Source organism: Fomitiporia mediterranea, assembly GCF_000271605.1.
Source record: "Fomitiporia mediterranea MF3/22 unplaced genomic scaffold FOMMEscaffold_8, whole genome shotgun sequence".
Classification (NCBI taxonomy): domain Eukaryota; kingdom Fungi; phylum Basidiomycota; class Agaricomycetes; order Hymenochaetales; family Hymenochaetaceae; genus Fomitiporia; species Fomitiporia mediterranea.
In genome coordinates, this window is record NW_006760393.1 from 1,065,225 (window position 1) to 1,085,277 (window position 20,053).

General features: G+C 43.4%; 7 protein-coding genes across 7 annotated transcripts; 3 read left to right on the forward strand and 4 right to left on the reverse strand.

Moving 5' to 3' along the window:
- Window positions 1-727: 727 nt before the first annotated feature.
- Window positions 728-3,048, reverse strand: FOMMEDRAFT_110423 (Six-hairpin glycosidase; the record flags this gene model as incomplete). Its single annotated transcript, XM_007268181.1, has 8 exons — window positions 728-1,172; window positions 1,234-1,649; window positions 1,705-2,219; window positions 2,269-2,390; window positions 2,448-2,518; window positions 2,568-2,616; window positions 2,671-2,696; window positions 2,751-3,048. 8 exons carry the CDS (start codon window positions 3,046-3,048, stop codon window positions 924-926), a joined length of 1,746 nt encoding a protein of 581 aa, XP_007268243.1. The 3' UTR covers window positions 728-923.
- A 147-nt stretch (window positions 3,049-3,195) lies between these two features.
- Window positions 3,196-4,692, forward strand: FOMMEDRAFT_110428 (NAD-binding protein; the record flags this gene model as incomplete). Its single annotated transcript, XM_007268182.1, has 4 exons — window positions 3,196-3,883; window positions 3,943-4,129; window positions 4,192-4,472; window positions 4,515-4,692. Exons 1-4 carry the CDS (start codon window positions 3,402-3,404, stop codon window positions 4,690-4,692), a joined length of 1,128 nt encoding a protein of 375 aa, XP_007268244.1. The 5' UTR covers window positions 3,196-3,401.
- A 206-nt stretch (window positions 4,693-4,898) lies between these two features.
- FOMMEDRAFT_169182 (uncharacterized protein) lies at window positions 4,899-6,626 on the forward strand (the record flags this gene model as incomplete). The annotated part of the gene is made up of 3 exons (XM_007268183.1): window positions 4,899-5,103; window positions 5,162-5,580; window positions 5,636-6,626. Coding segments are annotated over 3 exons (1,534 nt in total), but the record flags the coding sequence as incomplete, so codon positions are not given.
- Window positions 6,627-6,745: 119 nt separating this feature from the next.
- FOMMEDRAFT_147650 (WD40 repeat-like protein) lies at window positions 6,746-8,684 on the reverse strand (the record flags this gene model as incomplete). The annotated part of the gene is made up of 10 exons (XM_007268184.1): window positions 6,746-6,979; window positions 7,073-7,231; window positions 7,311-7,417; window positions 7,473-7,654; window positions 7,719-7,786; window positions 7,850-7,949; window positions 8,010-8,126; window positions 8,178-8,330; window positions 8,422-8,614; window positions 8,678-8,684. 10 exons carry the CDS (start codon window positions 8,682-8,684, stop codon window positions 6,770-6,772), a joined length of 1,296 nt encoding a protein of 431 aa, XP_007268246.1. The 3' UTR covers window positions 6,746-6,769.
- A 620-nt stretch (window positions 8,685-9,304) lies between these two features.
- Window positions 9,305-9,793, reverse strand: FOMMEDRAFT_158091 (uncharacterized protein; the record flags this gene model as incomplete). Its single annotated transcript, XM_007268185.1, has 1 exon — window positions 9,305-9,793. The coding sequence occupies one exon, from the start codon at window positions 9,791-9,793 to the stop codon at window positions 9,305-9,307; it is 489 nt and encodes a 162-aa protein (XP_007268247.1).
- A 149-nt stretch (window positions 9,794-9,942) lies between these two features.
- FOMMEDRAFT_88786 (TPR-like protein) lies at window positions 9,943-10,926 on the reverse strand (the record flags this gene model as incomplete). The annotated part of the gene is made up of 1 exon (XM_007268186.1): window positions 9,943-10,926. One exon carries the CDS (start codon window positions 10,924-10,926, stop codon window positions 9,943-9,945), a length of 984 nt encoding a protein of 327 aa, XP_007268248.1.
- A 736-nt stretch (window positions 10,927-11,662) lies between these two features.
- Window positions 11,663-13,239, forward strand: FOMMEDRAFT_169184 (uncharacterized protein; the record flags this gene model as incomplete). Its single annotated transcript, XM_007268187.1, has 7 exons — window positions 11,663-11,882; window positions 11,942-12,174; window positions 12,223-12,393; window positions 12,448-12,717; window positions 12,784-12,985; window positions 13,040-13,113; window positions 13,174-13,239. The coding sequence occupies 7 exons, from the start codon at window positions 11,663-11,665 to the stop codon at window positions 13,237-13,239; spliced, it is 1,236 nt and encodes a 411-aa protein (XP_007268249.1).
- Window positions 13,240-20,053: the final 6,814 nt, after the last annotated feature.

A 20,053-nucleotide genomic window follows, 5' to 3' on the forward strand; every position in this document is an offset into this window, starting at 1 on the left:
CCTCACGGAGCAGACGGAAGGACAACACCGGTGATCGACGGCCGCATCTCATCGCTGTTGACATCTGTTTATTACCAACGACTTCCCTCGTGCAGAACCATATTTAGCCGAACAAACAAAACCCGCTCCCTTAAACTTAAACGCTCCTTTAAATGCAACGCATTCCCTCATACAATTCTCAATATCTTGTCCCAAATTTTTAGCTGTGTGTTCAAATATATTACTTAAATATATATTTGTAATTTTATACGTACCGATAAAGAGAATTGGAATTTTAATCAAATACTTTAGAAATTTAACATAAATACATATATTGAGGTATACTTTGTAAATTTTTGCGGTACTTTCACTTAAGCACGTTGCTACAAGGTCTGACATGTACGATATGCAACACCTCAAATTCGCTATTCTCATAAGTCAAAGGAGTATATGAAGCAATAAAAGTTATTCAAAGTAAACAAATAGAATGGTCAAAACACATAATAAACGTAGGTACACAAGGACAGGTTTACCCCTCCTCTCGAGACGATCCCAAAAACGTGTTCATCTAACGTGAGATGCTCAACGACGCGGAAGTGTTAGTGAACATGTTACATTGCGAGAAGGGTGTTTTTTTTTGTGCAAATCGACTTGGCCCATGCCAATGTGTTTGAGATGCTCATGAGCGCATTGGTTAAGCCTGATGAGTTGGACTTGAAGGAAGAGGAACGTTTTGTATTGGAGGTTTACTAATTATTTGTTTACAGTAGACATTTCGTGTCAATACGCTAAAGTTAATTTTATGCTTTCATGCAAGTACAATACAGAGCCTTTAAGTTCATCGTGGTGAATTTTCGGAACGGAACAAGAAAGAGAAGAGAGACTCAAGCACAAGGACGAACAAAAAAGGATAAAAGAGGAACAAAAAAGAGCGGATAAGAACATCAGTATTTCTTCGGATTCTTCTTGTGTTTGCGAGACAACCGAGACCAATACAGGAATCCGCCAATGATCCCCAATCCAACGACAATAATGATGATTGCTATAGCGGCAGCTTTACCCTTGCTCAAACGACCTATGCTTTTGTCGCATGGGAACGCTTCATCACAGGGTTTACCGGATGGTTTAGCAGCATCGTAAGCTCCAGGGTCCAGAGTTGTGTAGAACGGGTCTGACGAGTCATTCATGACATGCTAGTTCAAGTACATATTAAGCATACGCAATTGGGAAAGAAAGATGAAGATTTCAACATACGAGTGCAGCGAGAGTGAGCATCGGCGAGTTGATATCCAGCCCAGGTTCTGTTTCCGGCCAATCACTTCGAATGTCGTAGTACCGATCTTGCTTATCCGGTCCACCAACGATAGATCCGAATAGTATATACGCCTCCTCCGGAGGCTCAGTATCAATTTTACTGACGTCGTTGCCACCACTCGATATTGCGGAGTGTGGGTTCTTCGGTGAGTTAGGAGAAGAGCCAACGATATACATACAGGACATTGGGTTTTGGCCCAGCGCGTAGTTGAGTTGCGAGGTGGCGAAAGAGGTGTAGGCGGATGATTTGTCGTCTGAGCTTGCAAGTGGACTGTACATATTAAGCAACATTGCAGCGCTGAGAGCCGGGTTAAGCGAGGCATCGTCCGAGTCCCCCTCGTAATACAAGAGCCCGCCTGCATTTATAAGAATCAGTGCTTGAGATATAGAAGATCAAGTCCATTAACCAACCATCGGTAAGAGAACCTGACTTTCCATTCACAATACCATCAAAGTACTTCTCTGCTTCGCCCTGCCACCTGGAGAAATCTCCACCAATGTCGGGATTCGACGAAGCGAATTTCGAGAATAAGACAACAATGCCAGGTGTCTTCGTATCCCAATTGAACGTATCGTCCTTGTCGATTTGGCTATTTTTGTAGTAGTTCTCTGCTTGGTTGTAGTAATCCGCCGAATTCGTGGCCACAGCAAGAAAGAGCGCGGCCATTGTCAATTCATCATGATAATCAGACGAAGGGTACGAGCGAGCAATTGTCGGCACAGAATTTTGATACAGTGTTTGGCCACCCGATGCATTCTCCGCGAAGTCATACAGTGTCTTGGCATGCGTAAGAAGAGTCGACGCATAGGATTTGTCTTGGAGAGACGCAGGACCTGAAGGGCTGGACGAGAATTTTCGTCCAGAGTACAGAGCAGAACATGCGGAGAATGCGGCTGACGCGCCGGCTGCTGCATCCGTTCCGGGGCTATATATTCGTCAGTGATGGGTAAATGCATACATTCAAGATACCTTACTGTGTGTCATTGATCGGGTACGAAAATCGGGGAGTAGGTATATCCCTATCTCCTCCCCAATAATCGTCATCCGTTTCAGGATTACCAACGAGAATAATGAGCGTTCTGTCGTCCGGATGGGCCTAGGTAATAAGAGGTTGAATACATTATAAGTCACAGGAATGTCAGCATGACTATACAAGCATGAGCCAGTCAAGTCCCCATCGCAACATGGAATCCAAGTAGGGAGTTTGGTTAGCCAGATCATAGCCTGTCAAATTTATTATTCGTTAATCAATATAAAAGCCGACGTGTGATACCTTTCCCGTATTCCATAGCTCCCCAACAAATAGACATTAAAGTGAAGCTCTTTCAATGAGATTAGCCCGGAGGCATAGGAACAATCTGAATACAAGTCCGTACAAGGGGATACGTGGCCTTGATGTAGTCTAAATGTGAATTGTAAAAGCATGCCACCTGCATTAGTCCATGAAAAGGCTGACCTCCGGCATCATAATAACCTCCACTCAAATCAAGACCCATGTCTTGTCCGTCGTCGAGGGAACTATCGTTCCTCCAATCGACACGGTTTGAGGCTGGTAGTTTACCGGAGCGCTGCTCATCATAGTAGTATACTAGATTCCCGAGAAGATTGGACCACTGCTCGTTGGGAATAGAGTCGGAACCAGTAGGCTTTGAGGCGTCCTCGGGACTTGGGGGGAGGAATGGTGGGTCTGGAAGGGTCAGTTGAGCAAGAGCGAGATGGACGAAAGCACAGAGATGAAAGAAAAGTAGAGTCATGGCCTTCGTGAAGAAGGGAGTGAAGGTGACGAAGGTGAATATATAAGTACGGCCAGCATCTCCATTTTTTTTCCCAACGGCACACGGACACTGCGACAGCCTTGCTTCCGACTCAAGTCACGAAGCAAACACTGAGACAGGGAAGCACCGATGATCGACGCCGCATCACATCGCCATTTACATGTGTTTACCAATGACTTCATTCGCGGAATTATACACACGAGATGATCGACACGGCCCATTCTGCTTCTCTATTTAGCCGTACCCAGACCTTCCACGAACAAATATAGTATATGAGATACACGCTTTGTAGCTATCTATAATCTATCATCTTTGCTCCGTCCAAAGTCGTTATGGCTCCGATAAAGACTTGCGTTCTAGGCACTGGACTCAGTGGCCTAACCTTCCAGATCCCGTTCATACTCGCCTTGTCTGATCTCTTCTCATTGCACTCCGTCCTGGAGCGCAACCCCACTTCAGAGGGCGGAAAAGTCAAAGAGCGTTTCGGTGTTACGACCAAGATACATAGATCGCTTGAGGATGTCCTTGCAGATCCAGAGATTGAGCTCATAATTGTCAACACGCCAAGTTCGACGCATTTTGAGTTCGCAAAACGAAGCCTGGAGGCAGGAAAGCATGTGCTTGTTGAGAAGCCCGTAACAAGTACAGCAGCTGAAGCGCGTCAGCTCGGCGAGCTAGCGAAGGCAAAGAACTTGGTGCTATATGCGTTTCAGAATCGTCGCTGGGACTCGGATTTCCTTGCGTTAAGGCGTTTATTGGAAGAACCAGCCTCATCACCCTTTAACATGGGCGATCTCGTTGAGTTCAATTCTCAGTGCGTCTTCCGTACAGTTTTCAGGGTAAGGCTGTCAAGTGAACAATTACATCTGACAGTTATGACCGGTACCGCATGACATTAAAAGGAGGTTGGAAAGATGCTAAACTCCCAGCATCCGGCCAAACCTACGACCTCGGCACTCACTTGATTGATCAAGTCGTATCACTTTTCGGAAGACCGACAAAGGTCACTGGGTTCATCGAGAATGTACGTCAAATCGGTGACCCCGATCTCGACGATTCGGTATGTCCTCATCCAAGTTCCGTTCAAGAGCAACATAGAGCTCAGAGTTTTTTTCATACCAGTTCAACATCATACTGCGGTACCCTGCCACAGCTACACGCAAATATGCGATGACCGTTCTCCTTCGTGGACATATTATCTCCGCCCGAGATCCGCAGATCCGTTTTGCCATTCGTGGGACGAAGGGTACATTCCTCAAATATGCCCTTGACGTGCAAGAGGATCAGCTCAAGGCTATGCCATCCCCTCAAGGCATATTTGACCCCGCATACGGAAAAGAACCAGAAGATATATGGGGAGTAGTGTTTATCAGGGACGAGGCAGGAAATATAACAAAGAAGCAGTAAGGCAAATTCTCTGTCGTGTAGACCTTCGACTCAAACAGTTCTAGATGGCCTTCGAGTGACAAGGGTTGTTATATCGAACTGTTCAAGAATCTGGCTGGCGCTATTCGGAACGGGGAGGAATTAAAGGTGAAGTGGGAAGAAGCAACGACAGTGCTGGAGATCATCGAAGCTGCATACCAAAGCTCGAAGGAAGAACGCACCATCACACTTGCATAAACCACGGAAGAAGAAGACTTGTTGTAAATGTACACTGTAGTGAATTTTGATTGATTTATGTTGACCAAATGACGGACTGACGTGGAACAATATCACGCGCTCGCGTGGCTCTTACCGAAACAGGAAGACGACAATCATCATCATCAGGTCAGCACCACTCACTCGCCAGCATTCCACGTCTGCAGCTTTGCTGAGCCTGCGTCCACTATGTCCATGCCTTCTGTCCCCATCACCGTCGAGCACCCTCAGTACACGCAGACACTTGTTGTCCATGTACCTCCCACCGCTACCGTCAGCGACATTAAGCAAGAAATCTCACGTGAATGTCCCGGAAATCCGCGAGTGGAAGGCCAGCGACTCATCAGCAAAGGTCGTGTCCTTGACGATGGAGAGTGTGTGGAGACACTTTGGGTATATATCCTTCACCCAAACTATTTCTTATAACTTGTTACTAAAGTCTTGCTTTTAGACATCTGAGGACTTGCGGGTAGTCCACTTGGCCGTTAACCCGCTGTCATGGTCCTCAAACCCGCCAAATGTTACCGTCGTCGACGACTCCACGTCTACTGCTTTCGTTGCATACAGTGATTTACTGCAGCGCCGGGCACAAGCAACTGAGACTCCGGTGAACAACATACCCAACACGCCGCCTGTCATGTTGCCTCAGTTTGAGACGTTGCCGTTCATCAGTCATTTGCACCACAAAGCATTGCGTGCGCTATCTCCATCAACACCTCCAGCGGCTCCCGGAGCAGATGATTCACTCGCTGCGAAGGAGTATGCAAAGACAGTGTTGCAGGCATCGAACTACCCGTGGCCGGAGATATTTGACGCAGAGTTCCCTACTTCTACAAATGGCGGAGTGGCGTATGAATTCACTTTAATTGGGTACGTCAAATCTGAACATTCTGGAGACGTTCGTCTAAGCTAGCATCGACGACAGTGGGAAACCATTTTTACAGAATTTGACGCCCTATGCTACGCCAACTCCCCGGCAACAACATGCATTAAATGTCCTATCATACACATTCCCGCTCCTTACCTTTGCACCTGCACGACCACAAGCTATTGTCAACAGTGGCAATGGTACGACACCAAACGCAAATATCATAAACAACCTAAACGGTGGCCCTCCAAGGCCAGACGCAAACGTTCGGAACGTAATCGCAGTCCGAGTGAACATGCGCGAATTGCTTACACCACTAATTCTCCTCTTCATCCGCACTCTTATACTCCTTTACTTCTTTTCTCCGGCACGAAAGCCCGTATTTGGCATCTTACTCGGTGCTTACGTTCTATATGAAGCGTGGGGTGCAGTCCGAGGGGCTGTCTTTGATGTTGGGCCGTTGAACGGAAACGATCCTGGCGCTCGTGACCGTCGACGACGTGCTCGTCCAGGTAACGAGGACGCTCCTCCGCCTCCCGCTCCAGGAGCAATCGTACCTCCTCATCAGAATCCGGGTGCCGCAGCTGCAGCGAACTTGGAAGCAGGGATCGACCATCTCGCACAGATGTCCTTGGACACGGAGGCACGCTGGTTAGAGAACGGCGCTCCCGAGCCGAGTCTTTTCTATAAAGTCACTTCGTTTGTGATGTTGCTCGTTCTCTCGATACATCCCGCATTCTGGAATCGTCGACGGATGGCACTTAGAACACGGGAGGGGCGCGTGAGGACTGAGGCGAATGCGCTGGAGGCGGCGGTGGCGCAGCAAGCGGAGGGAGAGGAAGGTGGTGCTGGTGATGAACGTGCTCGGTTGGCGCGAGAGCAGATGATTAATCGACTTACGAGGAGGCCTGTTTGGATAAGAGAGTATGTCGAGCGTGTTAGGAGAGGCGAGTGGGTTGATGATTGATATAATAAATACCACTGGCAATTTTTTGTCATGTCGTTTATTTATTTGTCTGTACGGATATATTCATTGTAGATTATTCGCATTGACTCTCGGTAATACACTCGTTTGGCATGTCACGTCCAGAATTATATATTGTGCTGCCGAAACAGACAATATGAATAGTGAAAGTATTGTAGCGAAACAATCAAGCTGGTTTTATAGCGCAAGTATGCGAATATACAAGGTCAGTAATCATCCTCTGGGTTCAAGATAATTTTCATCTTCCAAACTTTCTCGTCATCGTCTGGCTCGCTTTCCGCCCATAAAATATCATCGTCCTTCGTCTCCCTCTGGTGTTCGATCTCAATCGCATCGAGTACTTCGTCTACACCAGTTATGTCTACCTCTGCATCCTCTTCTCGCATCTTCCGCTGAGCCATCTCGTCTTCGTCTTCCTACATGCCGTCGAAAAAAAGAAGTATATATTAATATTATTCAATAAGATCAAGTAAGTCGAAATTTGAAAGAAAATGGGAGAATGAACGTACAAGATCGAATTCATCCTCACGTTCTTCATACTCCACGTTCTCATCAATCTCTTCGAACCCTCCCGCGAATGCACCCCATCGTTCTTCCGTCGGACAATGCCAGAGGAGGATATCACCTGATTTAGTAGTTGAGGCTACGGCAGATATCTTGGGGTGCCACTACCCATTTCAGCGCATAAAACAGCACACTTGATTAAATATAAGATATACAAGATGGAGAGGAATGGGAATAACGCACAGTAACGTCTAGCAGTGGCTCGCGTCCACCATCGAGCGTAGTTGCGTATTGTCCATCGGAAGCGATATCCCATATGTATATTTTATGGGTCGCAGGATCTGCAGAACCTATGCTTGAAGTGTCAATATCTGTTGACCTATATAATTGAAGACTGCAGCCCACCTCCTGCTAACCACTCCCCATCCGGACTATAAGCCATATTATGCCAAGCAACTCTACTGATTGGATCGCTGAACTTGTACGCTGGTTCGAGCTCCTGTTCTTCCTCCTCGAGTTGGGAGGGGAAGGACAGTGGAAGGTTGAATTGGCGGAGTGTTCGGTCGGAGGAGTTCGTGATTAGGCGTCTATCGAAACAAGGGTCGTAAGAAACGTACAATATGAAAGAATAAATGAGTTGTATGTGCTTGCCTGCCGTATTTTGCAAAACTTAAGCCTTTCATAACTCCGGCCCCGGATATTCTATACCGGCACACAAGCTATATAAATATGAGTAATTAAATTACTCCATGAAAACATGAAAAGCTTGTAGACGAGAATACCATTTTTGTTCGTGTATTGAAGACTAGGATTGAGCCATGCGACGTGCCAACGAATACATGTTTACCAGATGGATCAAAGCGTGCACAAGTTGGTGGTGAGCTGAAGATTATCGACATTAGCGCCTGTGGACAGACTCATGTTTGTTGAAAGGCGATATACCGTCGCATATACTCCTCTTCATCCTCGGTTTCGACGAGTTCAATACGACTTCGATGTTCCCTTCTGGAGTCAACAATGTAGACTTCACCGACTGTCAAGATGACGAGAACAATTTTCCTAAGCACATTGTATCAGTGCCCGAGAACATTTAGATAGCTTAACACATACATATTTCGTGGATGGAACATAGCAGACAACACAGGTGCATCAAACCGTATCGTTGACTGTCGTCGTGGCGAAAACGTCTCGGAAGCCAAATCCCATACAATGATATTCCAGTCCTTCGACGTAGTGAGCAAGTATCGTGAATTTCTTGACCAGCTATCAGACACAATATCCCGACAAGGACAAGCAAAATTTTCGTGAATCTCTGTACTCACAACCGCGTGATATTTCGGAGCGAAGCACGCACTCAACACTAGTGATCATCTTGACGTGGCCTTCTATTCGACGGATGAGGGACTTTGTATCGAGGTCCCATATGAAAGCTTTCCCATCTGGACGTGCGCCGACGATGTATTTGCCAGATGGATCATAGCGGGAAAAGGACGCGCCGGATGGGAGAGATGTTAGGACAGCAGTCGGATAGGTAGTATTGAATGAGTCTAATGGAAAGTCAGTGCTGTATTATATATATTTCACCACCGAAGACTTGCTGAGAGCATTACCGTTCATCTTGCCTTGTCTGACGACTGGTGCAGAGGCTCAGGCGGCGGCATCGTCGCATGAAGTTGCAAGATTAAAGCATTCTGGCCACGTGATTTGAACGCGTCGCGTGTGGTCGTGTTTGTCCTCAACCTCCACTCAAACAACATAAGTCATGACTCTTATAACTAGTTATAGACATGACAACACCCTGACTGTGCTCTTGAATGTAATATATTGCAATAAGATTGCAGAGTAATTTTAATGTGAAGTTGCTGGAGGACCTTTAGACTTTAGTGGATAGAATGCAAAGAGCCTGTTACAGTGTTAGACTGTTACTGCTACTGCTGTGGCAGCAGCTGCCTGTCTGCGTTTCAAGGCTCAAGCTGCCTTGCACACACTAAACTCTCATGCAGAGCTGGTACTGAATCAGACAGGGCTGTCACCAGAGCAAGTGGGTAGTGAGATGTGAGTGTAATTATTAATTTGATCTCTGACCATCATTGTGTTTATAATGAGATTTCTAGTTGTACTCCACATGCTGAGGTTAAACCCCTTCCTTGCTCAAGTATCTCTATAGCTTCTTCGAACCCATTACCCTCTATAGCATATGCCACTGCATTTCAAGTGAGCGATCCATAATTGTGTTTCTAGCTGAGGAAGTCGTGCTGTGCATGAAGAATGGGACTGAAGATGAGAGCATGTTGTAAGAGTAACATTGTGACCTTGTACGCTCTAGACGTGGAATGACGGGAATGAATTCGAGCGAGGCTAGCCCACCGATCAGCGATCTTGAGACGCATTGTCAAGCTTGAAAACCTATGTGCAGTAGCACGTTCGAATAATTGCATACACTCTTCGAGATCATCCATGAGCCCAAACTTCTGGAATCGAGAGAGAAATGAAGAAGCAAAGTTTTTCAGTGCTGCAGAACGATCAGGGTGACCTTCTGGACAGAGCTCCAGAGCAGCACGATGGTGCTTGATTGCCTCATCGAGATCCGCGGCTCGTCCATGTCGTTCAAACCGAATTAGAAGAGAATCTGCAAGGTTGTTCAGAGACGTGGAACGATGGGGATGACTGTTGATGAAAATTTCTAGGGCAGCTTGATGGTATTCGATGGCCTCAGCGAGGTCCATCCATGCAGATAAAATCGAGCTTGAAGGGCGTTCGCAAGGTTATTCAGAGATGAAGAACGATAGGCGTGGTCGTTGGGGAGACGCTCCAGTACAGAACGGTGAATCTCGATGGCCTCATCAAGATCTGCGGTCCGTCAATATTGTTCACATCAAATATAAAGGCAAAAAGCGAGGTTATTAAGAGACATGGAACGGGAGGCATGACCGTTGGGGTAAAGCTCAACAGCAGAATGGTGAAGCTCAACCGCCTCATCGAGGTCCGCTGTCCATCCATAATGTTCGAATCGAGTTTGAAGAGCAATTGCAAGATTACTCAGGAACATAGGACGAATGTGATGGCCATCGGGGAAAAGGTCTAATGCAACACGATAGTGCTCAACGGCTTCATCCAGATCAGTTGTTTGTCCATATTGACCAAATCTGGCCTGCAGTGTACTCGCAAGGTTATTCAGAGACGTGGAGCGACTGGCGCAGCCATCTGGGCGAAGTTCTAGGGCAGTACAATGATGCTTGATGGCTTCATCAATGTCTGAAGTCTGACCATGCTGTCTAAATCGAGTTTGAAGAGCATACGCAAGGCTATTCAGAGACATGGGACGATTGGGATGGCCGTTGGGACAAAGCTCCAGGACCGTACGATGATAGTCAATGGCCTCATCAAGATCTGCCGTTTGCCCATGCTGTTCAAATCGAGTTCGAAGGGCTGCTGCAAGGATCATCGGAGGCGTGGAACGATTTGGGTGATCGCAGGGGAAACGTTCCAATGCAGCACGACTGTACTTGATGGCCTCATCAACATCCGTGTCTCGTCCATGCTGTCGAAATCGAATTTGAAGGGAACGCGCAAGGTTAGTCAGAGACGAGGAACGATTGGGATGGCCACTGGGACGAAGCTCCAGAGCTGAACGGTGAAGCTCAATGGACTCATCCAAATCAGTCGAATGACCATACTGTTCAAACCGAGTCTGAAGGATGTTTGCAAGATTATTAAGAGACAAGGAACAATCGGGATGACTGTAGCAGCAAAGCTGCACGGCAGATCGCTGAAGCTCAACAGCTTCATCAAGGTCTGTAGTTCGTCCATGATGTTCAAATCGAGCTGAAAGGGCGCTTGCAAGGTTATTCACAGGCATCGGACGATCGGGATGGCAATGGGGAAAAAGTTGCAGGGCAGCTCGGTGATTCTCAATTGCCTCCTCTGGATATTCTATTCTCCAGTATTGCTGGAATCGTGTAAGGGACAATCCAAGATCGTTGTATGTCTCGTTGCGATCCGGATGTCTTTCAGGACAAATTCCCAATGCAATGGGAAGATATAAAATAGCTTTGTCAAGTTCGTCACGCCCCCATGATTGCTCATAGCGCAGCCCATGTTCAAGGCCGAGACCGTGGACTACACGAGAAATCAATTCGAGGTTCACCCAGTACAATGACACCTATTTTCTTAGTTGACCTGAGGGTTTAATCAGAAGGGGAAAAGTAAATTATTAAGTATACACTACCTGACGTGCTCTGTTGTCCTGAAGCGTGATCGTTCAACGGCTGTCTTCTGTGTAAAAAAGATCCGCCGTGAGTCTGAAAATCGTCTTTGAGACAAATTGCTCGCACTAGGGCGAGTGAAGAGAGAAATATTCTGTACAACACTAGGGTTAGGGCGGACGTTGAGCACTGTTTTAATTTACTCCATTATCGTTGAATATAAGTAAATGGTTTGATGCCGACATCGCCGAGGCCCGAGATTGATTCAATCATTCAACAGAAGTTACAGAACGGAAAGAAACAGACGTCCATCACGTGAATCACGTGACAGACGCGTCTCCATTCAGCGGCATAAAGGAATGTCGGGATGGACAACTTCATGCCTCAAGGATGTCCGAAGGACACTTTATTGAAACTTTCACTGTCCCAGAAACGTTCAAATCTAAAACTCTCAGAGACAGAGATGTTCTGGAATGGAATACATCATGCCAGGAAGCATTCCAGAGGATCGACGCCAAACAAACGCCAAATCCGCGTACTGTAGCTTGCTTGGCTCAACTTACTGGAAATGCAGACTGGCTCCATCCTGACACTTCTCGTCTAGCGGAAGGTAGATACTGTCCATGCTCTTGATATAAAACTTCCTGATCAATAACGCGGTGTTCTCAGAACTTCTGTGCTCATTTGATATTAAAATCGAACTGGTCAAGTCGGTGCTCGAATTCCACGTTAAGCCATTATTCGTAACCAATCCTCATCCTCAATTAAATATCTCAACTGGACGTTCACTTCATCGCATCGCTGGGGGTCCAATGGCCTCTCAAGATTACTATGACGAGCAGACATGGAAAAATCATCCGAGCTTGTCAAACTTAATCTCATGGTGCATTTCTCAAATTCCTGTAAGTCTTATTTTCCTTTGACGAGGCTAGTATCTAAGCCGATCATAGACACAGGACTTTGAACAAGTATGGCATCTCTTAATACCGCCAGTCATGACATTTCTCGACGATTATCAATCGCCATACAAGTTACGTGGTGTTATGCTTGTATCGAAATTGCTAGACAGGGTATCACCGAACCTGTTGAAGCGCACAGGCATTGCTCAGCTACTCATGAGTGTACGTCTCTTTTCCCGGTTCGATCGTTCTCCACGTATTGAGCGGCTATGAAAGTCATTATCAAGGACCCTAATGAGCCTGCATGATGAACTTAGTCCTCGCGTCATCAGAACAACGGTCCCAGTAACACTGCGCCTGATAGAAATGATTACGCCTCTTGACTCGGCAGAACAATTTGATAAACTCTGTTCTCTCCTTGGGGATAGTATTATCGGCGCAGTGTGGATATACGCGTCTCGAGAAAAAGAAACGATTGAGGCATCAATGGACGTCCTGCCGTTAATCATTCAAGCATTAGGAATTGGTACGGTTCGATATCTAAAGGTAAAACGCATTCTCTTTCGTGCCATGAACACCCTCTAAGATTCAACTTTCAACATGTTCCTTTAGGCACTTATACCGCAGTGTTTACACAGCATCACCATTAACGACTTAACACCTCGTTCAAGGCCTCTGGAACGGGCTGCCCTGAAGGCTCTGTTAACCGTTATCCAGGAATGTCAACCTCGAATGTACCATTGGAAGGGTACGATAATAGAAGGAGTCGGAAAATATTGGATTTCCAATTGCGAGGGTAAAGAAAAGTCAGAAGGTGACTGTATTCGCTTTAGTCTTATACATGACTGTGAACTGAATGTCGCTCTAGAGGATGATGCTACACATTCCCTTGTACAAGAGATATTTGTATCGCTATCGAAAGCTTGTCCATCCGTCCTTCAGGTAACGTTATCATTCAAGGTGCATTTGACTCTGCTTAGACTGACGTTTCTTATTGTATAGGATGAATACCCTCGTCTAGTACAAGTGGAGCCCAATCTCATGAAAAGTGTAATAATGACTGCTTAACGAGGAACCAGTCCGTTACAAGAGTCAACACCCCAATTTCGATCGACTTAATCACTGGCCTTGAGAAACAACGTTCCCTTCTGTGGGCAATCGTGGATTAAGTGGAGTTGAGGCAGCCCTTGCCCAGCTCTCATTGCAGGCTCCACAAAAGGCCAATGCATGCTTGTTGGTATCACCAATAGATGAGCAATGTACACAGGATTTGCAACTCTCGGCACATCAATCATTGGCTGCTTGTAGTGTGCAACAAGGCCAGAGTCATCCACAGCAACTTATTGTAGTATCTTTGTTGAGGTATGGAGTGATAGATAGTATCTCTCTGGTGCATTGGTCAAAATGAATTGGCATGTAGCAATTTCAACTTCAACCCAAATGTTGTGCCTTCAGTCATTCCTACAGTTTTTAACCTCTACAATTTCTATGTAGCTGTGTAGATGCCCTATTCAAGCAAGAAAAAACTGATGACCTGTAATACTTTCTTACTGTACTCTTTCATTAGTCCAAAGAGTACAGGACTATCTAGAGTAGACAAGATCAAGACTACAGGACCAGTCTGATCTCATACACCTATATATACTAAACTATACAAGAGTACTCAGGGAGCATGAGCTACTAAGAATGATGAGCCACAAAGAATGAAAGAAAGGAATGTCAAAGATAAAGGTACAAAGAATGAAGGGATGGACAAAGGGTAAGAGACTATAGAATGATACAAAGAATGAAGGGGTGGTCAAAGGAATGGAATGATGAAGTAAGGAAGGGTAGTAGCAAGAGTCAGCATGCATATAGTCTATAGACAGCACCCCTGAGGGACAGAAGTCCTAAGTTCTAGTACAGAAGGGTGCAGAACCCTTAGAACTGAAGGTACAAGAGTGGAGAACTGTAACACTTGCCAGGCAGATCTTTACTACTGTGGTAATGGCTGTTTTGTGACAATATGACACCAAATCAATTGTACAGTACAAACAAAACAAAACTTAGTGAAAGTGAGTTTAGGCTTACTCTATATACTCTACTCTTGTCCCACTCTCTCTCTCCACCTGTTCTACAAGTTCTGACTATGTTCTAGTACTTGTATTCTGTATTTCTGTTGTGTAGGATAGTTGTAGCCTGGGTCCCCTTACTGAGCCTTTGAGTCCCCTCTACACTGTCACTAACATCAGATCAAGACTACCCATTACTACCCTACAACTCTCCTATGTTTTGGGCATCAGTACTTACTGTTACATTGATCTCTTTCCTTTGTCCTAACCCTTTTACATTTTTAAATTTTAAACTTTCTAAACCCTTTTAAACTTTTGCCACCCTTCTTCTATTCATTACCCCTTTTAGTTTAGTGTTGATTCCTTTGTAGTATAAACATGGACCCTACTATACCAACCACCACCCCTACTGTTCTGCCAGATCAGTAGTTATGAGTAGAGCTAGCTTAATACATACAGACCTCTATCTAAGAGGCCTTTACTAACTACATGCCTCTAGCCCCTTCAGAACCCATTCTGATTGTTTTAGAAGTCACAACCTATTCTAGAAAGAAAGTGTATGTAGCCTACCCTTTAGACTTTAATGGGTAGCACTTTAAGGACTTCCAGCACTAAGTTGAACTATACATGGCTACTACTTCAACCAATTTATCCTCAGATCTTGATTGTATCCTATTTGTCCTCTCCTTTATGAAGGAAGGTAATACAGCCACCTAGGCCTAGAACTGGATCAAAGGCTATTGGATCAGAAGTCTGATCTGACTTTAAAACAACAAGTCATACTCAGAATTTATAGGGCAGCTCTGTGCTTCCTTTATTAATCTGAATAAGAAGTATAATGTGTAGAACAAGCTTGTGTCTCTGTAACAGGGCAAACATTCTGCTGATACCTTCTTTCAGGAGTTTAATATTCTAGCCTGGAAGGCAGGATTCATACTCAGGTTTAATAATGTTCTTATTGGAATACTTGAAAAAGCTCTTCACCTAGAACTGGTTAATAAGATTCTTAGAATGATACTAGAACTAGTTACTTACACTGAGTGGAAGGTGTGTACTATCTCCTTCAACTAAGTCACAGCTTGGATGTGTTAAGTCTGTACAGAACACTTACACATGTGTCTGACTCTAACAGTTCTGAGCCCTTAGATCAATCTGCCTATAATTCACAATTAATCTATTCTAATAGACATTAGAGAAGCCTGAAAGTAAGGAGTATACTTTGCCTACAGAAAGTTAGGGCACCAAATTAAGGACTGTCTATAGAAGCAACAGTACATCTGTCAGGTTATTAGAGTAATAATGAGTAATAAGCAGGATTTGTAGTAAGAAGCCTTTTCTACAAATCTAGAAGTCACCTTAGAACTCTTAGACTCTGACTATACACTCTAGGATTTTGTAGAGGCCTAACAGTGAATACAGTACTGAAGGGCTATGACTTGGATTTTTTAATAGCTACTTTTGATTCAATAGACACTGTAGGATTAGAAGTAAATAAAGTAAGAAAAGTAGAAAAGATAAATTAACAAAATTATTTATTAGAAAGAAAAAAGTTAAAAACAAAAGTAGATAGTTCTCCTATTTCTTCTGATTCTTTTGATTCTTCTCTTCACACTTTATCTGAGTCTAAATCTATACAATCTGACCTACTACTTCTGTGTTCTGAGATCTCAGAATGTTTGGAACATTACTCAGCCCTGTTTACTACTCAGTAGTTTGTCTATAGTATTAAGCAGGGATAGTCTCAGCTGAGTTCACAGCTAAGAACATGAGTCTGTCCTTGTCAAAAGAGAGAGGTTAATAAGGAAATGTTAGTGTATATACTCACCCTCTCAGACAACAAGACTGTACAAACTGTACATTCCCTTCAGAACAAGTAGTAGTTCATTCAAGGACATTCTGAGCACTAGCTTCAGGTCCCTGTCCTCTTGACTCCCTTCTCAGGATCCTTCCAGATCTGAACAATAGTTCTAGTAGACAGTAGATACACTAGTTTATACATTAATAAGGCCTTTGTGTAGGAACACTACCTTCCTACTTAATGTATTCTACTTCTAATCCTAGTATACAATACAGATAGAACCCTGAACCAGAATGGTTGAATCACTAAGTTTGTCCAACTACAGATGACTATTCAGGATTATAAGGAAAGTATTGAGTTTAGAGTTACTAACCTCAGAAAGACAGACATCTTCATTAGATTTGAATAGCTTAAGACTCACAACCCTACTATTGACTAGTTAGAGTAGACACTTGTATTCAATCAGTGTCCTAAATCTTACAGCTATCTTACACTACTGTTCTAAGTAGATGTAGACACTTCTAATGTTACTAACAGTTCTGATAAAGGTAACTAGTTGTTCTTCTTCAACTAGGATAAATATGTGGATACATATTCTAGTCAAGACAGAATAGAGTTGATCTGAAGAATGTCTAAGACAGAACCAGTCTAGAACCCTCTCAGAACAACTCTACTCTAGAATACACACAGACTCAGCCTACTAGATTTTGTCTGAGAGTTCTCTAAAGTCTTTAGTAAAGAGGAATTTGACTAGCTTCTTAAACACTGTCTCTAGGACTATACAATTGAATTGACTGAGAGTTTCTAACCTAAGGATTGTAAGGTCTACCTACTCAACAGAGACAAGTAGAAGGTGCTTGACAAGTTCCTTCAGGAAAATCTTTAGAACAGTTGAATCCAACCCTTAAAGTCCCTTATAGTCTCTTGTTTCTTCTTTGTCAAAAAGAAAGATAGGAAGCTCTGCCCAGTCTAGAATTATTATTGTCTTAATAAGGGTACTGTCAAAAACAAGTACCTGCTCCCCCTGATTCAGGAGCTCATTAATAAGACACATACATCTAGAGTTTTCACTAAGTTGAACATTTGATAGGAATACAATAATATTTGGATCTAAGACAGAGATGAGTGGAAGACTGTGTTCTAAACTAATCACAGATTGTATAAACCAACTGTAATGTTCTTCAGACTAACCAACTTGTCTGTAACATTCTAGTCATTTATGAATCACATTCTTGTAGATCTGATTGACTCAGAGTACATTAGTGTGTATCTGGATAACATTCTAATCTTCACCCAGACAGTTGAGTACTATTACTAACTGATCTGAGCAGTTCTACAACAGCTCTAAGATAATAAACTGTTCCTCTAAGAAGTAAAGTACTCTTTTGTACAGGAGTCAGTAGATTATCTAGGCTTTGTGATTGGTGGAGGAGAGGTCTGTATGGATCTAGTAAAGGTAACTATAGTTTGAAACTGGCTACAATCTTAGAACCTGAAACAGGTCTAAGTATTTCTTAGGTTTGTAAACTACTACTAATGCTTCATTTAAAGCTTTAGTACTATTGCCTGGCCCCTTCACAATCTCACTAGTAAAGATGTTCCTTAGTAATAGGAGGATCAGTAGTAGTCTGTGTTTGAGTCCCTAAAGTAGGCTATTACTAGTAAGCCTGTATTAGTAGTTCTGACAGTTACAGACAAGTTCTGAGTTGAAGCCAACTCTTCCAACTTTGTGAATAGAGTAGTACTGTCCTAGTTTATTAATAGAAAGTAGTGTCTGATAGTGTTCTAATCAGAATCCCTCTCTATAACAGAACAGAACTACTCTATCTATAACAAGGAACTCCTTACAATTGTCTGTTCCTTAGAAGAGTAGTATTAATATCTCCTTAGTACTGTATAGAAGTTTGAGATTTAGAGTAATCACCTTAATCTCTAGTACTTCTAGGCACTCTAGAAGCTTAACTACTACTAAGCCTGTTAGATGTTAGAACTGTAAGACTTTGACTTTGTACTGACTCACAAACCTAGAACACAAATGACAAAAACTAATTTACTCTTAAGACAAGTAGGTCATAAAAGGGGGGAGAATGATAACAAAAATCTTGTTCTCCTAAACAATTCCTGTTTTGCATCTAAGACAATCTAAGAGATCTGACTCAAATCTAAGAATGTTAACTTTGTCACCTGTATACAGTAAGCTCTGAGACACACACAGGACTAGGTTGTAGTAAAGTAGTTAGAGAAGCAGGTAAGGGATTAGGAGGAGGATGAGGATGGATAGGTTTACTAGAAAGGCTGACTGTACATTCTAAAGGATTAGAAACTGTAGGAAGACATTGTCTGAACTTATTACAACAATCCAACTGTAGAACATTCAGGCTAACACAAAACACAGGAACTCATTACTCAGAACTACTAGTGGCCCAGAATGTAGAGGGAAATCCTAAAGTATGTGACTGGTTACAATACATGCTAACAGACTAAAGCCTACTAGACAAGAGTTCAGACTCTCTTACATCTGTATCAGATTCTGAATTACTCTTAGGAAGAAGTCTTAGTAGACCTGATCAGTAAGCTACCCAAGTCTTAGGGTTACAACACTATCTGTGTGATTGTCAACTGATTCTCTAAGCAAGTCTATACAGTTCTGACTCAAACAGAACTCACTTCTGAAGGTATAGTGTGTATTTATCAGGATTACATCTTCTAGTTACACAGACTCCCTTAGAAGCTCATTCATGATTACAGACTATAATTCAAGTTGAAATTCATACAGGACTTGTATACACTTCTCAGAATTCAAGAGAACCCTTCTACTACTTATCACCTACAGACTGACAGTCAAACTGAGTGAGTCAATCAGGAGATTGAGCTCTACCTCCAAATGTTCATTAATCATTAGTAATCAGATTAGTCTGAATAGTTAGCTCTGACAGAATTTGTGCACAATAACTGGTAACACTCTACAATAGGACAGTCCCTATTCTTCCTCAATTATGAGAGACATTCATACTAGGAGACAGTTCCAAACTGAAACAGTAGTTCTGAATCTGTAACAGACTTTGTAGAACAGATGCACAGAAACAGGGAGGACACACAAGCTCTTTTAGAAAAGGTAGTACAGGTTATAAAGTAGAACTATGATTGGAAGAGGTCTACAGTCAAGGATTACCAGCCTAGTGACAAAGTTATGCTGGAAGCCACTAACCTGACTACAGATTGTCTAATGAAGAAGTTGGACAACAAGTACTTTAGACCCTTTATTATTAAAAAGAAGGTTAGTGCCTCTGTCTACAAACTCCAACTTCTAGCAACATGGAAGCACATACACTCAGTGTTTAACAAGGTTCTACTGTCTTAATACTATGATCTAAGTTTTCCTTTACAACAAAGACCCCTACTACCTCTACCAGAACTCATTAGTTCTGAACCAGAATACAAAATAGAGTACATAGTAGATACTAAGCTACTGTACAGAAAACTCAAATTCCTTGTTTACTAGAAAGGGTACCTAGTTGAGGAGCACACTTAGGAACCTGCTGAGAATCTCACCTATACTACTAAGACAATCTGAGACTTCTATTAACTTCATCCAGGTGCTCTGTATTAACTCTACCTTACAGATTTCCAAACCCTACCATTCTGACCTATGCTTGAGCTACTGACCAAACCCAATGCTTACCAATCAGGATGATTAGTTTTAGAGGGGGGGTGATGTTACAGTTCTCTACTCTTGTACCTTCAGTTCTAAGGGTTCCACACCCTTCTGTACTAGAACTTAGGACTTCTATCCCTCAGAAGCACTGTCTATAAACTATATACATACTGACTCTTGCTACTACCCTTCCTTACTTCATCATTCTATTCCTTTGACCACCCCTTCATTCTTTGTATCATTCTATGGTCTCTTACCCTTTGTCCATCCCTTCATTCTTTGTACCTTTATCTTTGACATTCCTTTCTTTCATTCTTTATGGCTCATCATTCTTAGTAGCTCATACTCTCTGAGTACTCTTGTGTAGTTTAGTATATA